Genomic DNA, 16,201 nt, shown 5'->3' with positions numbered 1-16,201 from the left:
GGCCCTTAGCTCGTGCAACATCCTTTAGTGTTTAATCCATGCTGAAACCAAACAATCTGGGATATTTTTCATTGCCTTAAAAATATTGAATAAGATTGTAGAGACTGGGATGTTTATCGCCAAATTTGTATAGGTGTAAATGAGGTTGCCAGCCTCTTTGAGCTATCTATTATGTTTCAAAATCTGTCAAAAAAGAGGAAAATTTAATTCGTATGTAGAATTTTTACAAATTTTGTAGAAATTTCAAATATTATGAAAATGTTTAGAGTAGAAAATTTAAAATAACACGATAATTTGAAACTTAAATATCGCTTCCTTTACGAGTTTAACCTGAGTGGAGTATAAATGCAGTTGTTTAGTAGTGCGAAGCGAAAATACGTTTTAGTTTAATTCATATTTATTTTGAAACAAAATTCTTAAACAAAGAACCGCTACCTGCATTTTCGCTTAAGAAAAACAGATAGAATTTCAACAATGTTACATTATCCGTTCCTTATTAAGCAACTTTATTTGTGTAGAGAAACTCTAATTGAGCTTCATAATAAGACCTCCTTCTGGCTATCAAAAGATTTGTTTTAATTTATTTTTTTATCTAGTAATCAGCCCAGAATAATTAACATACTTCTATTGTAAAATGTTTATTTCCTTTTAATAAAAAATTATCGATTGTCGTAATTTGATAAAGTTAACATATCTATTCAAATACTATTAAGTAGTTGTGACTGTTCATTGATTAAATTGAAACCATTTGAACCTGATTCTTTTCCAAAATATTATATCATTTATCGACGAAGCATTGCATGAATTTTAGATGACTAAAGCAATATGAGAAAAAAATCTGAAAAACATACGTCGATAACGTCGTAGGACACCTAACCCTTAAACTTTATAGTGGAAAACTATTTCAAGCACGGTATTTTTAAAAAGACCGTTGTATTTCGAGATCAACGGTTTAAAGTTTGTTCTAATCGGTGAAACTAAAAATAAAATGAAAAATTGCTTGGTTATCTGAAATAACTCGAAACTAAAATCTATTGAAATTGTCAACTTATTTATTTTTTTTTTGTGAATTTATTTTGAGAGAATAGTAAAGATCTTCATGTTTGCCAACAAATATATTTTTGTTTTTCGATATTAACGAGAGGATTTGAAAAAAAATGAAACAAAGTCTACTGATTTAGTCAATGCACTTTACAGATATATTCTCAACAAGCCAAGAGAAAAGTTTTATTTCGATAGAGTTTATAGTAGTAGAAGTATGCTTATTTACGTCGTCCTTTTTGGTGGTATTGTCTTGTGGAGTGTCGTTGCAGCTAAAGAATACCCAATTTCCAAATGTGCCAATTTCGTCAGCGTTGCAGATTTTCACGAGTACGCGAAAGCGAAAATCGATAAAAACGCCCTTATGTACTACGAAGATGTGGCTCTTTCTGGAAATACCTTCAAAGAAAACATCCAGGCGTTTAACAGGTAAAACTGTGTTCGCGATTTCAGTAAAATTCACGTGTGCCGTCACGCCAAGTTGACATCATTCCCAGAAGATCTCAAATTAAAGTAACGAAATATCTCAAACAAATACCAATAGATATGTCTATAAAATAAAATGAATAAAAAGTGAAAAATAGAATATGTTGCATCTTACGTCACAGCCTCTTACTTTTAAAAGTCTACGAGCGCGCGCGACAGTCGCGAGGAATATAAGTTTTTCTAGCCGTGTTTTGTGACGTTAGAGCCACAAATTATTATCAATTATCAGATGCCGGTATTTCACTGTAACACGTTTGATGTCTCATTAGGACTGAAGTTAACCAAAATGGTTGGTAATTCAAGACATTTTTTAACGTGGTGGAGATACATGTAACTGACATAGTTATTTAAAATATAAATATAAACTTGTGGTAATAATAAAAATATTGTTAAATTATAAAGTCATAAACCAAATATAAGGTACGGCGTTCGTATTTCCATAACGTTATAGCGCACATTGCTTGAATTATGCAAAATATTTATATCATTTAAGAAAACTACTTTTCAGGAGATGCAACTTATGTTTAAATAATCATCGTCAATCGGCACGCGTGAAATAGAATAAACAATTTCTAGAAATAATTGTCTATCATTTCTAGGGGCGCTGAAAGATTAAGGAAATTTTCAAAATCAATCGCGTAATCCATCCGCTTCAATTTTGGTTCACGAGGGTTAACCGTTTTATTTTTTGCAGGTTACGCGTAAGACCGCGACTGATGCGGGACGTGTCGAATATCCATTTGGCAACAACCGTTTTGGGAGAGCGGATTTCCTTTCCAGTTGGAATATCGCCTCACGCGGCTCAACGTGGAGCTCATCCCGATGGAGAAAATGCCACCGCCAAAGGTCAGAAACTGGTTTTAATGCACTATGGTTTACTGATAGCCGAAATTTTGCTATAATTTGTTTTTAAACATTTTCAGTACATAGTGCTTTAAAGCGCGATAACTTCAATATCAGATTAACCCACTTCTTAAGTCATCTGCAGTTAACAGTTAGCTAGATAACATTAATTAATATCAAAAAGGAAACGTTTGAAAAAAAAACATTTTGTTTACAATCGGTAGCTGACAGCTGTTTTATTAGCAATTTTTTAGTTTAAAAATGAAATTAGATAACAATTACCGAAAAGGGGTCTCCAACCCGAAAACATGCGCAAATTTGTCAGTCGTTTGTTCTAATAAATAGTCTTATGGCTTACAGATTGTATCTACTCAGATCAGAACGTGTTTTGTGTTATCTGCATAAAACCAGTGAATGATTAATAAATACAGATATTCCTTAACAGGTAGAAGTGGTACGCACTATAAATACTTGATAGTCCAAATACGTCAAAAAAATCCCAAAATAAAAATATCGATTTTTTCTATTATATAGTTCAGAATAAGATAATGTTTGAAAATGTAAGAGCGAACGCGCTCAGAGCCACGCCTCTCAATCTTTTATTAACGTAATCATTCCCCTTTTGATCACTAAGGGCGAGAAACAATCCAGTACGGTCGCAGACCCTCCCTCTATCTGGCGGAGGATAGTTTCCGGTAATAATGATAACAAAGGCTATAATTGCGGCTTCACTTTCTCCGTAAACCTGGAAACATTTTTGACGACACAATTAAAGAGTGACATAGTTTTAACACCTATACATAAGACAAGTTTCAAAGAAAACAATAATTAAAAAAGTGTTTGAAACGGAATTGTCATTGCCTCATTGTACGGCGATCGCAATTCCCTACTGTAAAGGGAGAGTAAACTGTGTTGAAAATTTGGGTTATTTTTTGTGGTGACTGTAAATCAGTTTCAAATCCCCAGCCGCTGAGAGCAGACCCGGGCTGCAAGAGAACCAATGTTAATGCCAATAACTAGATTCGTTTACTGATGAACTTTGAAGATACTCGAAGTCATTTGTTGACTTCTGCTATTTTCATACATTGTTTCGAAACTCATGTCTGCGGGCCATTGCGATTTTATTTAATTAAAATTAATTAAATGTGTTTATCAAAATAACGGCTAAGCCTAGCAAATATTTGAGATCTCACTAAAGGTTTAGCTATCAGCTAGATTAAACTGTTTTATAACAAATCACCCAAAAACATTGCAATAAAACAATCTACTTTTTCTATAGCCGCTAGGAGAGCTGGAACTGTGATGGCACTGAGTAGTTATTCTCAAATATCACTAGAAAGGGTCGCGGAAGCTGCCAAAGGTGGTCTTCTGTGGTATCAAGTTCATATCTTTTCCAATCGTAACTTAACATTGGACATGGTCAGAAGAGCCGAAACGTCCGGCTACAAGGCGATAGTTCTAACCATTGACAATCCGGAAAATAAACGATATTTAAAAAATGAAGGACGTTATACCTTTCCGGAAACTAACAGGTTAGTTCTATTAAAAGATTAATCGTATTCATCAAGAATATAATCAGCTAATTTAATAGACTTTAATAAGGGCCTGAACATGAAAGTCGCCCTTGCCCTGAGATGGAAAAACTTTCCACATTTGAAATTTATAGATACGAGAGCGAATCTTTAAAGGTTACATTTTCGGAAACAAACCTTTGAGTGCAGTGAAAGAAAGATTATACAAAAACAGTTCTCTGAACTGAAAAAACCGTGTTTATTCTTGTAAATGTTACGGCTAAGAAGGGACAGATATTGAAAGTTCACAACAGCGTTTCAAGTTCTGTTTAATTTTCCCAAGTGACTTACGGAACACCGATGAATTTTCAGCTAACACGCATGCGCATTGCAGTCCCGGATTATTTCAGTGGGTAGGAAATAATCCGGGACCGCAATGCGCATGCGTGTTAGCTGAAAATTCATCGGTGTTCCGTAAGTCACTTGGGAAAATTAAACAGAACTTGAAACGCTGTTGTGAACTTTCAATATCTGTCCCTTCTTAGCCGTAACATTTACAAGATGTGACCTTTCAATATCTGTCCCTTCTTAGCCGTAACATTTACAATATGTGAACTTTCAATATCTGTCCCTTCTTAGCCGTAACATTTACAAGAATAAACACGGTTTTTTCAGTTCAGAGAACTGTTTTTGTATAATATATGTCCCTTTTTCATTGTGCTAAAATTTTGATATTAATGTCGACTATTCGTTTAAGTAATTGATTAATTCGAAGTTACGTAATGAAATAATCATAATTCAACTTCGTTTTTATTAATCTCAGATTTGGATTAACATGATATTTAGTATAGTCTAAACATAAACGTATACCAAGTAATTTACGCAGTTTGCGGTAGTCGTTTTCAAAATATTTAAAATAATATATATACTATAGTCTAACTACCAATATAAGCTCATTCAAGAGTCCTACTTTACCGTTTCCTTGTCAGTTCTAAAAAATTAGCGCTATGTAGGGTAGAATTTACGGAAATCACGGTATCACCAAAAAAAATTCCATCTCGACTCCTATTTTATTTATTTGCAATTTTACTGAAGCCTTTTTAATTATGTAATAATTGTACCAAGGCTTAACATACCAAAGTAATTTTTGGAAAATAAATATAATTATAAATACCTTGAACGTTGCACTATCAGATTTAAAAACTAAATAATCACTTATGGCAACTCTGCGACTGGCGTGCTAAAAGCGAAAGGGCCAATCACGGCCCTTTTTCCCTCTTAGACAAGTATTCCACCACCGCGTCTTCCCCTATCTCCCGTCCCGAAAAGCTCGCTCTATCTCTAGCCGGTTGTTTTTAGAGCTGATAAATTATTAACTGAATTTGTATTCGATGATTTACTAACTAAAATTAACTGGAATTGACTTGAAATATAGCAAAGTCTGAGGATTGAAATGTCAGAAATCGAATGGTGTTTTCCGATTTCACCTACGATAAGTAGTTTGTTCTCTAGACCGTACTGTATACAAAAGTGTCGAAATGCGATGTTTTTGCAAATTTGAAGTGTAAAATCGGGTCTTAGCGATCGAATATAGCGCAATGCTACACGATAGGGTACGGGATAAACAGCTAAACGGGGATTGAGTGGAAGGCAGGAGTCGAGGGTAAGAATAAACATTAACCTATCGGTTTACTTTAATATCATAATGTTGCTGTATTTTTAAAATTGGCATATTTTAAAATTATCGACCATCTGGCTGCTTTGTGAGGAAATACTTATTTCATTGTACATTGCTTACTGTACCATTTTTACTGTCTATTAATTAACCACCATGGTAGCTGTGTTGCCAGTTTTGCGAAATCACGGCACACCGAAGTCTCTAGATTTGACAAGTCACAATATGATGTTTTGCATTCAGCACTATTTTATCACGAAATGCTTTTGAAAAAATAGCTTTGGCCTAGTAATAATAATAATAATAATATATTAATAATAATTAGTTAGGCTAATACCCAAGGCCTCAGTCATCAAGCGACTTTTAAAGCCATTAATTCAGGTGGTCGGGTTACAATGCGTAGGAGGATGGTGGCAAGCCCTACATGCCACGCGAGCCAACAGCTCCCTACACTAACTATTACCGTTAACTTCGACAAGTTTTTATAGAAGGGGAAACCCCTCTTAAATTGGTTAATGGTTTAACAATAAAATAATGAACTTCGTTTTCAGTTTTCATCCTTTTACGTTTTTAAATAATACTTGACAAACGTTGGAAACGCTCTAACACATTTTCTTGCAATTTTTAGTTTTACACGAGCCTAGTATAGGCTAGAGTAAAACTCCCGTAGCCGCTACAGTCCCCGCCGCCGCCGCCGCCGCCGCCGCCGCCGCCGCCGCCGCCATTCGCAGACACGCCGTTTTCTAACGCCACGGTAGGATTCTCACCGTCCGCAATAACGTCGTACTCTTACGCCACGGTAGAATCCTCCTACACTCGCGTTTTAAACCTGAGAGGGAAAGGCCGTAGAAAGCTAGCCATATTCTCCTATAGTTGTACCAGATTTCCGTCCCTAAAATTCACGCGAGTTCGACAACTAACAACCTAGCAAGCCGGGCAAGCGGGATCGAAAATTTCAAGATTCGGCGATCTTTTGCCGTTTCCGTCTCTGGCGTTTTGCATTTTCGTTCGCACACGGTTTCCGCAACAGCGCTTGCCTCTCGCTTCCATTCGGGTGGGGGAGGGATATGGCGGCTCTCCCACCGAGCGCTCATTTCTATTGTTGGCCAAGGCTGGTAAAAGTTGCCGACTCTTCGGAGCCCAACCATTCTGTGGAACACCTTCCCAGAGCCTCAAGGTGTGAAGGGAGGGGAGGGTGGCATGGGTTTCCGTAAGTGCATCTCTAAACGTGGTGAAATCGCTTCTGTTGGTCTTTTAACCCTTTAGCCCAAACACTCTGGGTAATTTTTGAAATTGTCACCGCTATATTTCCCACAAACATATTTCGAGCGGTTCCCATATTTTCCACAAAAATATTTCGAGCGGTTTTTTTCGACCGTTTATTTTATTTGTTCATGTTTCCGTTAACGGTTATACTACTATTCGTTGTGTTCGTAAAGCTTGGCTCGTATGAAACTATTATTTGGGACTGCCGGGCCCACTTGTTTACTTTAAAAGGTAAAACGACGTTTAAGTTTTAACGAAAATTTAAGTAAAATCGTGTCGGAACTGTAGGAGGGATCTACATTTATTCTGAAATTCGCCACGTCGGCGCAAATAATTTAAACGAGACTGACTCGTCCGCCGTTAATAATCGAAATTTATAAAGTTCGGTAAAACCGCACTATGGAATTTATGAGAGTGTTAGTGAAAATTTAACAGAGTCCAGGTTAAATGTAATTTAGATTATTATTCGGTCCTTAGACCTTGGTGCCAAAAAAATTCAAGATAACTATCTCACATGACTTGGGTTAAGGGTTGACCCATAATTTCTTAACCTAATTTAACTCTATTTTAGACATTTTATTCCTGACACTTATTTTACATATTCTTTTAAAAAGAACCTCTGAGCTAAACCTGGCTCAATAACCTATAATCTTAAAACAACAACTCATTTTACAACAACTCTTTTCGATCTCCCGGACGACGTACTTATTCCAAGTCACAATGGTTCTTACTGTAGTTGATCTTCGGGATCAGTAGTAGGTATATTGTACAGTCTTACAGTTCAATTGGTCTCTGGATTCACGGCTGTTTCTGGTCATCCGAACGCACACCAAACACAAAACTGGTCTTCACAAATTACTTTTATATTTTAACATTTCACATATAATTTACCACCGACTCTCAACTTAACTCGAGGCTCTACTTTCACCGGTCAAGCTTAACCATCCGCGAGCCTCTTGAGTTGCCTACCAATACTTAATAAAAATAAGCATAGTTTTTCAATAGTTTATATACTTGTGCTTGTTGACGTAACATAAAGAGAATTTGGGAGGGGGTAGATAGGAGATCTAGTTGGTCTTTCTTTGACCTTGAACTGATTATCTGGTTTGAACTATAGATGTCGCTAATATTGTAATCTATAGTTCAAACCCGCGGTTTTCAAATTAGGAAAACTGGTGGATCGTATTCTTCATTTCTCTCTTGATGTGAATTGAACTAAAAAATGTTGGAATTATACGGGGTTTGAGCCAAAATCGGTTGAAATCGTTATTAAGGTTTAAATAAGTTAAGAAACAAAAAACAAGTTAGAAGAACGAAAATGTAAACCTTGTTTCGTAGCAATGCCAAAGATAAGGAAATTTGGCTAAATAAAAACTAAACTTTGGATAGAGTTGTTAAAATCACGTTTTGTAAATCGTAAAAATATTTTTTTTTTACCGATTTACCCCAAAAAAGTGCGCGTACAACCGAATAAAGGAACCGTTTCATACATTTTAAGGCTAAATTAAGGTGCACATCAAAATTTATCTAAAGTGTTGACAAATATTTGACTTAAGTTAGCGGACTAACTAATATAACACTTTGTATTTTTATAGATACTCCAAGGTAGTGAATTGATTTAAAAATCCGTTAAAATGAAAACTACAACGTTAATGTTCTGTATTTAATGGAGATAAAGTTTTATCAATTTAAATTAGTGTTCTTAATTTTCCGTAAAAATAAAATGCGGAGAAATTTCCAGAAAATTTTCCGCAACTCGGAAAAATAAAAAATTCAAGCATAAATTACTTTTTAAGGGTTTTTAATGTTTTTAACTTTTTATCGATAAAAAATGTCTAATATAAGTAAACATACTAAAAACATGAATAGCGTTACATTGTTAATCAGTTTAAACTAGTCTAGAGGTTTAGATTTACTTTCCGATTCGGAATATATCAGACTAATCATGGAATGCACACATTTTTATTTTTCGGAAAAAATACGGAAAATTTTCCGACTTACAACACTAATTTAAATTAAAAAACTAAGATTTTTTTCATTGTAAATTATAGTTCCCATCTGAAAGTTTATATAACAGATAATATTTGCATATTATGAAGTACTTAATTTGTATTAAAATATTTCATTTCAGCTTCGAAAACTTCCATTTCTATTTAAATGGACAATACAACTTATTAGAACCGGGAAGTACAACTACGGCAGCAAATGCTAATTGGAGTGACTTAACCTCGTTAAAATCGAAAACAAGCCTTCCGATTGTTGTTAAAGGAATTTTAACAGGTCATTGTTAAGCTTTTCTCCGTTTTCAATTTTATATCTTTGTCAGTCGATGTTGTCACGCTGGTAGGCAAAATATGATTTAATCTTAGCTAAACGTTTCTTGTTTTAAGCTGAAGATGCTGTTTTGGCCGTGAAAGCCGGTGCTGATGCGATAATGGTTTCAAACCACGGAGGCAGACAATTGGACTCATCATGTGCCACCGTAAGTATAGAAACAACAGATACCTATCAAATTCACTCTAGACATCGGTCATATATTTGTTTTACAAAAAGTCAACCGTGAAGCAGTTTTCCCATTTCCTAGGTCACGTTAGTTTTCTCGGTACCTCTCATCATTAGTCTTGAAGGTTTTCTCCCTCTAAAAGAGTTTTGTCGAGCGACCCATATTGATTTCGTTAATTTTCAAGAAGTACGGTGAATATAGAAGATTCTTCCAAAATTTAAACGAAATTTGCTTATTTTCATCATAAAATTTTTAATAGAAGACTTTAGTAAACTAAAGTGGAACCTCTAAAACTATCTTTTATAAAAACATTCCATGCACTTTTCTAAAACTCTGAATAGAATATTTTTATTTAGATTGAAGCTTTGCCGGAAATCGTGAAAGCAGTTGGAGATCGAACGGAAGTGTACTTGGATGGTGGTGTCAGAACTGGAGTCGACGTCTTCAAAGCTCTGTCTTTGGGGGCGAGGGCAGTCTTCTACGGACGGCCTAATTTGTATGGACTCTCTTTCCAAGTAAGTCACTTTCAGGGTTGGGTCAACGGGGTCAAATGGAGATGCTTACAAAGATAACGATTATAATTTTTATAGAATATCAGCGTAATAACGGTATTAGAAAGTGTTTTTAAAAAATCTACCTTACCATATCCGAAACAAGGCTAACGAAATTCGGAGCCACTATTAATAACTCAAATGTAACTCTTTGGTTACATTTCATCTTTTTCTTTTTATTTCCGGAACTTATTTTTTTCTTGAATTTTTATATAAAACCTTTTCAAAATACGTTACGTCTTATATCTTTATGAATGGTTATTCCAATATTTTACATATGTTTACTTTGGAGTAACGACTTTGTTGAACATACTAGCGGGTACTTTCGTCAATTTTCTCTTTGCAATAAAACTGAAAAGATCGTCACTTACCTCAATAGCTTAAAAAAGTGTTAGGTCGTCAATAAGATACCACGCTGATTTTATTTTAAGGAGAAAGGATAAATTTCATCTGGACATTTTCCCACAGTATACAAATATATTAACACTGTAACACAGGCATCACAGAACTCCAAACCTGAAAAAGTGCAAACCAAACCCAATTAAAAAAACGAAATAACCTTAATTTTATGTACGAGTTAAAAATAATTTCAAAGAAAATCATAGCTTTCTTTTTTTTTAATGTGTTGGAGGGTAATGGCAAGCAGACAGACAGCTCACTACACTCACTTTTGATATAAATAAAAAAAATTCAAATGATAGTTTCTGTGTGTTTTGGTTTGGTTTCTTGACATATTTCACCAAAGGTTATTTTTTGGTGGTAGTTTATTTTTAAAACTTTTTTAATCTTTGCTTCATGAACATTTGTCTCTTTAAAGGGCGAGAGAGGTGCGAAATGTGTTCTTGATATCATTCGTAAGGAATTGGAGACAACTATGAGTTTATCTGGTATGTTCACAAGAAGATGGAAGTAACAAATTTTAAAAATTTGGTTTCTATGCCACTTTCCACTTCTGCACCTAGTTGCTTATATATGTACTGACAACGCATTCTGAAATTTTCTGAAATCATTTTTTTTGACCAGTCGGGGATAGACGAAAACCTTCTAGAATAAAGTTGTAGAGCATACTTGAAAACGAACAAATAAAAATATTTTGGTCATAAAAAATAATAATTTTGTCTTTAGAGACAAAAGCTGTTTTCGGGCACAAATTTTAAGGATACCACAAATATACCAAAGATAAATATTTTTATTCAAACAAACCATTAAACAAACAAAAATAATAATAAGAATGATCATTACGTCATACGTATAACCTGAAAATTTAAAAACTATACCTATTATAGTTTTTGTTAAAAATGCGATATCAGAACAAAATGAAACACCGTATACAAAATTTTATTTTCTAATTTTTAATTGTTTCAAATTCTTTCTTGCGTATTCTATTTTAAGTTAGTAACAAATTCTTTCTTGCGTAATCTATTTTAAGTTAGTTACAAATTCTAGCTTGCGTATTCTATTTTAAGTTAGTTTCAAATTCTTTCTTGCGTATTCCATTTTAAGTTAGTTCCAAATTCTAGCTTGCGTATTCTATTTTAAGTGAGTTTCAAATTCTTTCTTGCGTATTCCATTTTAAGTTAGTTACAAATTCTAACTTGCGTATTCTATTTTAAGTTAGTTTCAAATTCTTTCTTGCGTATTCCATTTTAAGTTAGTATCGAATTCTTTCTTGCATATTTTTATTTTAGTTCGTTTCAAATTCTTTCTGGCATATTTTTAGTTTAGTTTCAAATTCTTTCTGGCATATTTTTAGTTTAGTTTCAAATTCTTTCTTGCGTATTCTTATTTAAGTTAGTTTCAAATTATTTCTTGCGTATTCTTATTTTAAAAGTTAGTTTCAAATTGTGTCTTGCATATTTCTATTTTAGTTAGTACAAATTGATATTTAAAAAATCTTTTTTCAGGAATAAGTGACGTACGACTGTTACCAATACAACAGAACAACAAGTTAGTAGTGAGAGAGGAATTCTACAGAAATCTGAATGCGTTTTGAATTATAAATAATTTTTTTAAATAATAATAAAAAGTAAGAATACATTAAAATTTCCAGAAATAAAAATGTTAATTAAAATGGTTTTAACATAGTAAAACAGCACAGAAATAGCTTTTATAAATATGGGAGAGGGCCAAGAAGTTAATGAATCAAATTTGTCACAACGCTTTACGAGCCCAAAGTCCACAGAAACGTTAAGAAGAATAAACTCTTTCTAGAATTTCATTTTTCCCATTTTGCTTATCTAAATGCCTGACGTTACTTGAACCCTGAACTTTTTTACCACGCTCTATTGTGACGGTAAAGAACGAGGGGCAATAGACCCAGTGGTTTCAGTATTTTGTAATTTCTTAGTTCATTTGAAAAAGGGATCATGTAGTTGAGTTCAACAACGGTAGTTGCGGAAAAGAAATCCACGGAATCAGTGTCGGATCGAAATGGCCCCCATAGCGTTCTCGAATTTCAAACACTGTTTTACTCTTTTCCTATTGGTGCGGACAAGAATATGTGAGTCTAGTTCCCCATACGTAATAGGCTTAAATGCAGGTATTTTCATTTCTCTGAGCAGTTTGGGTGAAACAGAATCGTCTCCAATACACCTCTGTCTATCTCCGCTGCGTAGGTTATCACCCAGGAATATCATTAAATATTGTGATATTTTTAAGAACTTCTATACTATTTCTTTAATTATGTACTCCTATTATAACATTTTATACAATATACAAAAGAAACCTTTGTATGTCTGTTAATTATCATCATTTTTAAACCAAACGTTTTTGGTTTTAATGATAATGAATTTTCCATAACAATTATAGGAATTAAACGTTTTGAAGGAACTACAAAGAACATTTCATATAAAAAATGAGGCTAAATAATTCCCCCATCTTCTGCACGCGATAAACCATATTTGAAAATTTAGTCAGGATCACAGCTGTAGTTATTAGTTGGGTTGGTTGGTTGGGTCAAGACCAAACCAGCACTTCGACCAGAGGTCCATTGTGCAGCCCCAGCCTATAAGACATGGAAAAGCCCAGTCTCCGAAACGTAGCGTAGAATTTCCTTCACCGAAGGTTGGAAAGATCATTTGTTTCCAGCAAGTGCATACCAAGATGCTCAAACCTTTGAGCCGCATAAAAATAACAGACACAAAGGACATGAGAGGAAGTTTCATTCTCTGCAAGGCATGCCCTGCACATAGGACACTCACTACTGAAAATCAGATGCCGACATCTATAAAGCTGGCAGTGACCTAAAAGTAGGCCCGTAACCACCCTGATACTACTCTTAGAGAGCGAGAGCAACTCAGTTGCTCTCTTTTTAGAAGGCCCAGGGCCTGCCTTTGATCATCCGTCTCACGCCAAAGCTTGACCTGTCTTTTAGCCATAGCGCCATGCACATGGCTGCGAACCAAGCCATTGGGTATTGGAAGAACAGGTTCAGCACCTAAGAACCTATTCTAGCACCCTCTTTGGCCAGAGTGTCGGCCCTCTCATTACCCTGATGCCCCCTATTATGGGTGCCCAATTCCGAAAGGAGATCCAAAGATCAAGCTTAGAAGTGATACTAAACTGAATAGGATCGATAAGGGCAGCCTGGCTGTCCGAGAAAATCTGAACAGTCTTGCCTCGATACTTCTTCTTAAGACAGACTACGCAAAAGCAAATGGCCTGAAAAACCGTAGCAAAAACACCGAGGCTCTCAAAAAAGCCAAACTTCTTAGTCTGACAGTAAACTCACGCTCCCACCCCTGAGTGAGTCATGGAGCCATCCAAAAACTGTGTCGCCAGTCCAGTCTAATCGACTTGGAAAATAAACTTTAAACAGCCTTTCAAAGTGTTACTTTGCAGCTATGTTGTTAGAACCTACCATAATATTGTCGAAAAAATTTGGTGTGGCTACACTTCAAATTAGCAGACCTCCACCAACCATTATAGTAAGTGTAGGGAGCTGTTGGCTCTCGCGGTACGAAGGGCTTGCCACCACCCTCTTACGCATTGCAGACCGGCCATCTGTTTAAACTAGATGACTTGGGTCTAAGGTGGTGTCTTGGGTATTAACCTAGCTGATTATTATTATTATTATTATTATTATATAGTAAGCGATACGCACTTATAAATGCAAGCTCCTCTATATATAGATGGAGTTGAAGAAAATTCAGGAGCACCTCCAGCGAAGCCCTTGGGGCTGTTCTCATAGCTCCTGTAATGCTGACACAGGCCATCCTTTGCACAGTGCGTTATTCAGCCTGAACTGACTAAAGCACTACCCTTGGCCACCAAACCACTGCTGCATATGTCCGCATATGCCCTATTATCATAGTATAGATCCAATGAACAGCCTTTGGACTAGGACCCTAAGACTTGCTTATGATTCCCCTTACTCTCTAGAAAAGCATTTTAGCCTCCCTGATACTATGATCAAGATGAGGCAGCCATGTTAGCTTACTATCGAGAATTACACTGAAGTATTTTACCTCAGTTGACTTCACCAATATTCACCGCCCTCCAAGTGAAAGGAAACAGGCACGTCTTATCAGGATTGACGGTGAGGCCAATGTCCCTACACCAGCATTCCTCAGAGCTGAGAGCTCTTCTCATCATAGCCGAAATGGTTTCTGGGAATTTCCCAGTAATAATCATTGCGATGTCATCAGCGTAACCAAAGCCGCAACAGCCAACCCTCTCTAGCTTCACCAAGAAACACCCTCCTGAGGGCAGCCCCGGCTAGTGGTGACCGTCAGCAATTCACCAAGCAAGGAGGCCGTCGCGACCCGATCAGTCAACATAGAATCGATCCATAGACGCAACGTATTATTGTTACCGAAACGTTCAGCGGCCTTAAGAATGACAGCCTTACCCTTACAAAAATAAAAGGCTGTAATTTGACTGCAGTTGAGATGATTTTTTTCTGTATGTCTGTAATTAAGTTACAATTTAGCTACACTCAGTTTGATTGGATATTTCATTATTGATATGCTTATGTGTAGGGTGTTAATGTTCTGTGTGTTATGACGGTTGTGGGCGTTGAGTTTGTGTTTTGATGGTTGTGGGTGCTGAGTCTGTTGAGTCTGTCGTGTTAAACTTTTGGGACGGACCGAGTGTTGAGAGTTATGGCAACCTCTCAACGTCCAATGGCAGGGTTCCCACCATTTGTTCACAGTATTCGTCTAAATATCAATTTGCGATTTATTGGCGCCGGCCGGGAACAGAACCCTGGTCTGCTGCGTGCAAGAGATTTACTCTAACCACTGAGCCACTAACGCTTGTTAAGCTACGGTGTTTTTCGAAAACAGCTTTGGCGAATGTCCTTTACAAAGTTATAAGTTAGGTAGTATATTTTATTCTACATCATTTTAAATATTTATAAATTATATTAATCTTATATTTAATTAAATATTTATAAATTATATTAATCTTATATTTAATTAAATATTTATAAATTATATTAATCTTATATTTAATTAAATATTTATAAATTATATTAATCTTATATTTAATTAAATATTTATAAATTATATTAATCTTATATTTAATTAAATATTTATCAATTATTAATTAATCTTATATTTAATTAAATATTTATAAATTATATTAATCTTATATTTAATTAAATATTTTTAAATTATATTAATCTTATATTTAATTAAATATTTATAAATTATTAATTAATCTTATATTTAATTAAATATTTATAAATTATATTAATCTTATATTTAATTAAATATTTATAAATTATATTAATCTTATATTTAATTAAATATTTATCAATTATTAATTAATCTTATATTTAATTAAATATTTATAAATTATATTAATCTTATATTTAATTAAATATTTATAAATTATATTAATCTTATATTTAATTAAATATTTATAAATTATATTAATCTTATATTTAATTAAATATTTATAAATTATATTAATCTTATATTTAATTAAATATTTATAAATTATATTAATCTTATATTTAATTAAATATTTATAAATTATATTAATCTTATATTTAATTAAATATTTATAAATTATATTAATCTTATATTTAATTAAATATTTATAAATTATATTAATCTTATATTTAATTAAATATTTATAAATTATATTAATCTTATATTTAATTAAATATTTATAAATTATATTAATCTTATATTTAATTAAATATTTATAAATTATATTAATCTTATATTTAATTAAATATTTATAAATTATATTAATCTTATATTTAATTAAATATTTATAAATTATATTAATCTTATATTTAATTAAATATTTATAAATTATATTAATCTTATATTTAATTAAATATTTATAAATTATATTAATCTTATATTTAATT

The 16,201-nt window shown here is 33.8% G+C and overlaps 1 protein-coding gene across 1 annotated transcript; it reads left to right on the top strand.

The window, feature by feature from the left end:
• The first annotated feature begins 1,258 nt into the window (after window positions 1-1,258).
• LOC149944352 (uncharacterized) lies at window positions 1,259-11,869 on the top strand. Its single transcript, XM_090176312.1, has 8 exons — window positions 1,259-1,470; window positions 2,222-2,373; window positions 3,650-3,902; window positions 8,954-9,102; window positions 9,213-9,304; window positions 9,682-9,840; window positions 10,694-10,763; window positions 11,781-11,869. The coding sequence occupies exons 1-8, from the start codon at window positions 1,259-1,261 to the stop codon at window positions 11,867-11,869; spliced, it is 1,176 nt and encodes a 391-aa protein (XP_090032438.1).
• Window positions 11,870-16,201: the final 4,332 nt, after the last annotated feature.

Source organism: Leiobunum rupestre, chromosome 5, assembly GCF_980474605.1.
Source record: "Leiobunum rupestre chromosome 5, qqLeiRupe1.1.hap1, whole genome shotgun sequence".
NCBI classification, from domain to species: Eukaryota; Metazoa; Arthropoda; class Arachnida; order Opiliones; family Sclerosomatidae; genus Leiobunum; species Leiobunum rupestre.
This window is presented reverse-complemented; position numbering and strand designations above follow the sequence as displayed.

Bases quoted from the DNA above. Each gene is read 5' to 3' on its own strand.
- LOC149944352 (XM_090176312.1), top strand. From the start codon at position 1,259: ATGCTTATTTACGTCGTCCTTTTTGGTGGTATTGTCTTGTGGAGTGTC. The intron at 2,374-3,649 runs GTCAGAAACTGG...CTTTTTCTATAG, and splicing joins AGAAAATGCCACCGCCAAAG to CCGCTAGGAGAGCTGGAACT. The intron at 9,305-9,681 runs GTAAGTATAGAA...ATTTTTATTTAG, and splicing joins TGGACTCATCATGTGCCACC to ATTGAAGCTTTGCCGGAAAT.